This window comes from Chaetodon auriga, chromosome 2 (genome assembly GCF_051107435.1).
Source record: "Chaetodon auriga isolate fChaAug3 chromosome 2, fChaAug3.hap1, whole genome shotgun sequence".
In the NCBI taxonomy this organism is placed as follows: domain Eukaryota; kingdom Metazoa; phylum Chordata; class Actinopteri; order Chaetodontiformes; family Chaetodontidae; genus Chaetodon; species Chaetodon auriga.
In genome coordinates, this window is record NC_135075.1 from 31367697 (window position 1) to 31375621 (window position 7925).

The 7925-nt window shown below is 44.9% G+C and overlaps 2 protein-coding genes across 3 annotated transcripts in view; both read right to left on the reverse strand.

Annotated features, from left to right (window-relative positions):
* Nucleotides 1-122: 122 nt before the first annotated feature.
* On the reverse strand, nucleotides 123-2383 carry LOC143330332 (regulator of G-protein signaling 9-binding protein). Of its 2 annotated transcripts, XM_076746839.1 has the most exons (4): nucleotides 2133-2334; nucleotides 1782-1985; nucleotides 856-998; nucleotides 123-643 (listed from the first exon to the last, which is right to left on the reverse strand). In XM_076746839.1, the coding sequence occupies exons 1-4, from the start codon at nucleotides 2332-2334 to the stop codon at nucleotides 470-472; spliced, it is 723 nt and encodes a 240-aa protein (XP_076602954.1). In that variant the 3' UTR covers nucleotides 123-469. The 2 variants fall into 2 exon arrangements, with proteins under 2 accessions (XP_076602954.1, XP_076602944.1); XM_076746829.1 differs by having other exon boundaries at nucleotides 123-998; nucleotides 2280-2383.
* A 1919-nt stretch (nucleotides 2384-4302) lies between these two features.
* Nucleotides 4303-7925, reverse strand: part of LOC143330339 (E3 ubiquitin-protein ligase RNF182) — a 5879-nt gene continuing 2256 nt past the window's right edge. Inside the window, exons 4-7 of the mRNA XM_076746851.1 lie at nucleotides 6683-6750; nucleotides 6453-6564; nucleotides 6110-6336; nucleotides 4303-6023 (exon numbers count right to left, since the gene is read on the reverse strand). Coding sequence (XP_076602966.1) covers nucleotides 5841-6023; nucleotides 6110-6336; nucleotides 6453-6564; nucleotides 6683-6750 — 590 coding nt within the window. The 3' untranslated portion in view covers nucleotides 4303-5840. The remainder of the gene's footprint in view (nucleotides 6024-6109; nucleotides 6337-6452; nucleotides 6565-6682; nucleotides 6751-7925) is intronic.

Sequence of the window (7925 nt, forward strand, 5' to 3'; positions counted from 1 at the left end):
TTGCTGCCAAAGTTAAGTGTACGAAGAACTGAACTGACAAAGTTAAACTACTGAAGTGAGATTTATTCATAATGTGCACACTGAGCAGATGATGTCTTATTCATTTAAATAATGCCCGCTTTTATTTTGACAGAGCTGAATTTCAGTGTGAATCATATGACAGAATTCACAGGAAAATATTATATTTTCAGGAAAAAGTTGTGATATTACAATGAAGTTGTAATTTTAAAATCGACATATTTCAATATTATGTTTGTATTGTGTTTTTAGAAACATTTTCTGTGAAGACCACATCTATAGTGTGTTTTGGGGCCATTCATAGTGAATTATAATGAATTCATAATGACTCCACTCAAAAACACACAGTGCTTTCTGATGCACTAAATCAACAGCCATGAAACATTATCGATGTGTGTCTGTGAGTGTCTTGACTAGTTTTGAACAGCTTGAGATGAACAGACCTCCTCTACTAGACACAGCTCAGTCCACAGCATGATGGCTGGCAGCAGGCACCCATCATGTTGCTGGAGACAACTTCGACCTCCATCAGGTCCTCCAAGCTGTCATCCGGCTCATCCAGTTCCCCTTGAGCTTCAGCCCATGCAGGCTGAGTTGCCTCCACCGACCAGAACGCCACAGGAACCTGCAGAACACCAACAAGTTCAAACAAAACACGGCAGGACACTTCCACCAGGTACAAGACACTTTCATCAGGTACCAGACATGGACACAAGATAGTCCCCCCAGACGCTCTCCCTGCATACAAGGCACTCCCATCGGATACCGGAACCTGAGAGAACCATCTGCTATAAACAGGAAGTTTAGGACAGATGGTTCTCTCTGGTTCTGATTCACCTTCAGTTGCATCTCACTCAGCATAGCCTCCAATCCTGCAATGTGATTGATCAGATCTGGGCTCGGCTCCTCCTCTAAGGTGATCCATGGCGCTTGGACTGAAGCCACTCGAGCTGCCACACCCACCATGCCATCAATACATCCTGGAGAGGGAGACAGAGAGAGACAGACAGACTCCACCGATCTGTTTCCTTGAAAAACACAGCAACGTATATTCTTTTACAGATCCTTGTGGAGTGTCCATGACTTCTTGAATTAATTCCTGTGGTTCTAAACGAGGTGGTAAACGTCTTGCAGGTTGTTAAGAGGAGCCTAGAGGAGGTTTAATGTGGGGTAAGCCATTCTGGAGAAAGATCATTGATATTAGATCTCAACACTAACAAATACACTCCTCGCTTCAGTGCTCCTTCAGAGGCTATGAACCCCGAAATTCACGGATGCACAGTGAACGTAGAGCGAGAATGAGATGGTTTCCCAGAGCCAGCACGCCTGCTCCAGACAATCATACTCACATCCTTCCTGCTGCTACAGCTAACGCCATAACAACAGCATATCTTTGCAAACTAGTGTCAGCTGAATGTCTGTGGGCAAGTAATGCCACTTTACCTGACACAAAAATCACAAACCCACATATCCCACAGAAAGAGTGCAACCTCCACATCTGAGTTCATGCGGTTAACATTCATTCTGTCTGATCATAACCTTTTTTTTTCTTTTTTTTTTTTACTCATCTCACCTTCTCTTTGGCTTTTTTTTTAGCCATCTTGCCTTCTTCACAAAGTGATTCCATGTTCCTGTCCTCATCACTAACCCCATTTGAAGTGTATTTGATTGGAATGGCTGATCACAGGCCTGATGCTACGGTGCCACATGGCTCAGCCAATCACAGAATGTCCCCAAAAAAGAGGTTGAAGGCATCAGCTCACCTGTGTTGACCAATGAGCGTCTGTCATGGCGCTGGGTTAGAGGAAACTGTCCAAGCAGATTGCAGGCCTTACGGAGGTCAGACAGGAAGTTCTCTAACGCTGACAGGAAGAGAACCCAAAGACGCTCTGACACCTGTCTGTCCTCCACAACTGTGGGAACGGAGTCACCGTCGGACAGCAGACGGACCAGACGCTGGGAGAGACCTGACAGACAGACAGGCAGACAGGTCAGAGGCAGACAGATCTACAAAAAGACAGACAGGGAGAGATAAACAGGTGAGAGACACAGGTAGGTGAGAGACGGAGAGACAGACAGACATATCAGAGAGAGACAGGTGCAGGTCTTTGTACCGCTGCAGATTCGATGTGCAAGCGCTCTCATCTCGTCCATCTCGTCTCGCAGGAAGCTGCAGTCGGCCGAGCTGCCGAGCGATGCTGCCAGCTGCTGGAAACAGGAAGTAACCCGACTGAGGGCTTCCTGAGCGCGCTCACACTCACCCTGCTGCCGCCGCCGTGCCGTCAGCTCGTCCGCCGAACGACGCCAACGACTCATGATGTCATCACCCACCTGCTAGGGAGAAGGGCAGGTGAGTAGGGACAGGTCTGGGGTCTGTTGATGTCGGTGCTGTTGATGAATTCATAAACCACCAGGACTCAATAAGCTCTGTGATCTCTTATGGAATCTTTGATTCAGGATGTCTGAGATTGTCTCTTCAGCCTTTCTGACATCTGCAAAGAAAAATAAAGTGCTGACGTAAACAAACGCAGAAACTGAGTAACTGAACGAACTCAACTTAAACCTTCCAAAAAACAAAGATGGCCACCTGCCGGCTACCTGGAGAGGAAACACAGTCACAACCCGAGAAACGGGTTCAAACCTTTTTCATCTGACCCCTGGTGGGGTCAGTAAAGGTTTCTGTTATTTATTGTTCATCAGATGGAATATTTCTTCATCTGGATGGTTCAGAGAGTCTTCAAAGATCCTGAACACCCAGACAGACAGACAGACAGACAGACAGACAGACAGACTGACTGACAGACTGACTGACTGAGTGTTTTCAGACATCGCTGGTTAACAATGATCCAGATAACTGACGTGACTGATGTCGGCAGAGACATGAGACACAAACTGGAGCTCAGCTGAATTCATTCCTGTGATTTGTTGTGGTTGATGTTGAGCTGCATATTTAAACAAGGTCAATAAATTCATTACATTGATTTCAATATTAGTTTTAATAGCAGACAAACAGCCATCTAACAATGAAGAGCAGAACTGAAAATTATCAAAACATAATGGAGGTTCATTCCAAATATGGGGTTAGAAATGGATAAAATAACGGATTATATGCACAAGTTAAGAGATTTTAAGGTGTAAAAAAAATTGACAAACAGCTAAAAGCAAAAATTCTACCTTAAAAACAAATAATGTAATTAAGTGACTTGCTGGAGGAGGAAAACCCAAAAGTTGTTTTATTAATGGCTCGTGACTTATTATCGACCAATAAAACATTCATAACAACTACCAGACTCTACAGTGACTTCTGAAACAACATTATTAACGTTATATTAATAATATATTTTTGTTCAAACTGCAGCTTCACCATAGTACCGATGGAAAGCTTTGAAATCTTATCAGCAATATAAACAATATATTCATGTATTGTGTATTATATAATCACATGTTAAGATGAAAGAAAAGGTTGGTGTTTCTTCCCGTGATGGAAATGTCAGAGAGTTGAGATTTGGCTTGATTTCGGGAGACAAACTGAACTACGAAAATTTCGCATGTTAAAATTTTGTTTGAAAAAACTTCAGTGAGTTCAAGAGGATGTATTTAAAGTTTCAAATGAGAGAATAAAATCAGTCTGTCGTCCTACCTGCTGCTGATCACAACTACATCCACCTTCTTCTGTTGTAGAGCAGGACTGTGCAGCTTTAGACAGGTTTCTACAAACACTCTACACCTCCTCTCCTCTTGGGGGACCATCAGTGCTTTTAATTAATGCTGGGAGGCCAGCTGAGACCTGAATCCTCGAAGCTCCCAGGAGACTCTTTATTTCACCCTCAGCTCTATCTCACAGGCAAGCCTCTCTGTCAGGGATTCGCCTGTCCAGGTAGACTGCGTCATATCGGGGTTATTTATAGACAGAAGGATCAGGTCTTCTGTTGTTGTTGTAATCTTTTCTATCCAAGAAAACAGTCGTCACTGTTGCCACTTTGAAGAGGTTTGTCAGTATGGAGCATTGTTCTGTAGACTGCCAACAATTTAAACCCCCAGTGCAGACTCACCACAGGTGTTCACAGGTGAGCTTGACAGACAAACTGCCTGAAACTGGTTTGACTCTGTCCTGAAGATGCAGTGCTAACATTAAGATAAATTGCTCAAGCAGAGACATTAGCCTGAAGGCTAAGGGTAACCTTCAGCTTGAGTTTGTAGTTCAATTTTAGCAGTAAATTAATAACAACAGCAGCAGAGACAACTTTGGTATTAAACGTTAAAAACTGTGAAATCAGTCACGCTTCAGTGCTTCAGTAGTTTATTTGACGTTATAAAGCTTCATCGCTGAAACAAATGGAACAGATCATCCACATGCTCCGCCCACCTCACAGACAGGAAGTGACACAACAGCTGCAGCAGGTCAGCTGATCACCAGTGTCTTAGTGTCACCTGATCATCTTCCTCCACATCACAATTCATTAATTAAACAAAATCAAACTTAAAGGAACGGTCCAATATTGACTAACTCATCTTGTTCTGTTTTGTCGGTGGGAAGCTGTTGAACTAGCTTAGCACAAAGACTGGAAGCAGAGGGAAGCTGTTAGCCTAGCTCCATCAAAAGCGAACGCTGCATGTGTTTACTGAACATGTGTATGAACTGAAATGTAAAATTAAAGGTATGTGTAAACTGTGAACCTCAGTGGCTCATCTGAAGAACATGACAGACCCAGCGTGACACATTCAGTACAACAAACACAAGTATCATCGCCAGTCGCAGCTGCACCGTTAGCCACAAAGATGGCCGTCAGGCTCAGCGTGTGCAGCACTGACAGCCAGTGTTGGAGGTCATATCTTACGTCTCAGTAACATCTGCGTGTTTTGGTTATTATGTAGAAAACCAGCAACAGCCACACCTCCACAAACACCATGTCATGTAAAAGCTGCAGACTTCTGCACCTAAAGCAGTTTTCTAGAGACGATTTCACAGATGAATGTGCTCATGTCACATCAGCCACACTGTAATCTGAATTATGTACACGTCCATGTGATGAACGTGAACAGAACCACAGAAGAGTCCCAATAAAATACAACATTACAATCCAAAAAGAATTCGTTTTGTTTCCGGTTTCACTTGTCAAACTGCGACAAACACGAAGCACAACAGAAACAAGCACAAAATGCACAAAAGAAGCTAACTAGACTTTATTTTGGTTTATCTGGAATAATGTCTGAACACTCCCAAGTGGAAATAACTTCTTCCCAAGTCGAAATAACCTCTTCCTCTTCCTCTTGGCATATTCTGTAGGTCACCGGACTTTAATGGAGCTATGCTAACAGTTTCCCTCTGCTTCCAGTCTTTGTGCTAAGCTAGGCTAACAGTCCTTGAACTCCCTGTGTACTGTGACACCTGACTATGGACAAAACAGACAACAGGAGGATTGAATGAATATCAGAGTTGACAAAAAGAAGTTACAGATTCACACATATGAAACAATGACACGTTTTGTTCCCAACATGGTTAATTAGTATTATTTTAAGTCTCTGTCAGTCTACAGCAGCTTCTCTGATTGGCTGACAGGTGTCCTGTGACAGCAGCTGACAGTCCTGTTGGTTCTGAATATAAAATAAATGAGGCTCTGCCTCTTTTCTGTGAAGATGTCATCATCACCTGGTCCTGGTCTGATTGGCTGTATCTTCAGGTGGGAAGGTCATTGAAGTGTGTGATGGCCCATGCTGCTCTGTGATTGGTTTAACTGTTGTTGCTCTTGTGATTCTCACCAGTGTCACAGCCACCGTGTCGTTGTCCCAACTGCTGTATCTCAGTACTGATGTCGTCGTCGTCACGGCAGCGCGTGTGTGCGTGCGGCGAGCGCCTCCATCAGCTCGTGACACAAACACTGACAGAAGCCGTAGAGGACAAGCAGCAGCAGCGTGGAGGGAACCAGACTGACCAGGACCACGCCCAGCCACAGCTGGCCAATCATCAGCAGGTAAATCCCCAGAGGCAGAGAGCTGAAGTACACCTGTCCAAACCACATCACAGACACACCTGTCAGCTTGTCTGTCTCTACATGCCGTTACTGGTTTGACTGGTTTACAATGTACTGACCAGGCAGAGCGCCCCCAGCAGGCAGCGGGGGAAGCTGCGGGATGTCCAGGCGCGACACTTCTGAGCTGGTGGGTTGCAGGGCAGTGAGTCCAGACTGGGGGGGCGGTACAGACCCACCACATTGAGCATGCTCAGTGAGTCTGAGGATGGAGACTCCTCAGGGAGCTCCATGATGGTGATGACCAGACAGTCTGAGGAGCGGTGAGACGACTCCACGCCTCCTCCTCCTGACAGACAGACAGGCAGGCAGGGAGAGAGAGAGACAAGCAGAAAGTCCACAGACTGTCTCACTCACAAATCAAAACATGAACGTTTCAAAAATAAAGTTGTTGCTTCGTTTTACCGGCCAAACTGTTTGGATTCAGCACCACCTCCCCGCCACCTCCTCCTCGGCGGGCTTGGTCCTGACACGACAAAACAGCCAGGATGTGTCTGTCGTCCTCCATCAACCACACCTGAATAAGAAGAAGACAGAGGCAGGAAGACAATTTGACTTCAGTCTGTCCAAATCTGACACCTGGCCAGGACAGAAAAGGACAGAATTGCCTCATCGTTAGAAAAATAAAGTCTCACCTCTTCATCTGGGACATGGGTCTCGTGGCGACAGAAAGGACAGCTGATGACTGAAGGTGAGGACTCTCCTGAAAACCAATCAGAAGAGGGTCACATGACACACAGGTGATGATGTCAGAATCATGGCATCAGCGTCAGACTGGTCATACTGGTTAACTGTGGATGTGATTGGCTAAAATCAAATCAAATCAAATCAAATCAAACTTTATTCAAAAAGCACTTTTCATACATAATGCAACACAAAGTGCTTTACAAGAGTTAAAAACAATATGAAATAAAAAACAGAACAACACCAAAAACCCAACCCTCCCACCCTCCATATGTACTAACACACACCCTCAACTACATGCATACACACACACACACACACAGACATTCTCACCACAGACAGTAGCAGGAGTAACGAGTCATGGCACTGACATCACACTGGACGGACAGAGTCAACTGGACATCAACGTTTCATGTTGTATGATGACGCGGCAGAATGCTGCAATCTGATTGGTCTGTTAAAATCAAATCAGCTTTTGTTGTCACATACATAACAGTCAAATGTAAAAGAATCAGCCTTCATCACAGATGAGTCCTCCTCCACCCCTCCCCAGGCTCCACCCCTTGCCTAAACCAAACACAGTATTTCCAAGCAACTTGTTTTTTTGTCTTTAATTGGTGAAAACAACAACAGACAAAATTTAACGAGTGACTCAGAAGATAATTGACAGAAGTGATGAAGTGATGAAGTGATGAAGTAATGAAAAAGTCCTCACAGAAACTAGTGCGAGATGTCACAGCGAGTTCATCCAGATCGAAGCAGGCCTGTAGTTCAGCTTTGCATCAGTGGTCCATCTTTCCAGTCTTAACTACAGGCTTAGCAGAGTTGAACCAAACAGAGATGGCAGAGCCCAAAGGCTGCAGGGGGGACAGCAGAGCGACATGCGTCCTTTAGTATTGTGCAGCACTGGTCTAGTGTCTCACTGTCCCTGGTGGGACACTGCATGTGCTGTCTTATTTTGGCCGTTCGTGGCTCAGATTTGCTCAGTTGAAGAACAATGAGCAGAGAGTCTGGATGTTTCAGCTCCATGTTAGTTACCTGCTTGGCCAGGTGTTGTGAATAGAAGGCTTTACAGTTTATGAACGTGGTCTCTGGGTGAGGGCTGCATGATTTCTTCAACACTGTGACATCTGCACACCAATCTTCATTCATGTGGAAGCAGATTCCTCCCCAACACTCATCATCCTCATGCGG

Excerpts from the sequence above, each read along its gene's own strand:
- LOC143330332 (XM_076746839.1), bottom strand. The coding sequence starts at position 2,334 with ATGAGTCGTTGGCGTCGTTCGGCGGACGAGCTGACGGCACGGCGGCGG. Across the intron at positions 1,986-2,132 it reads TGCACATCGAATCTGCAGCG|GTCTCTCCCAGCGTCTGGTC; the intron begins GTACAAAGACCT and ends TCTGTCTGTCAG. Across the intron at positions 644-855 it reads TGAGTGAGATGCAACTGAAG|GTTCCTGTGGCGTTCTGGTC; the intron begins GTGAATCAGAAC and ends GGTGTTCTGCAG.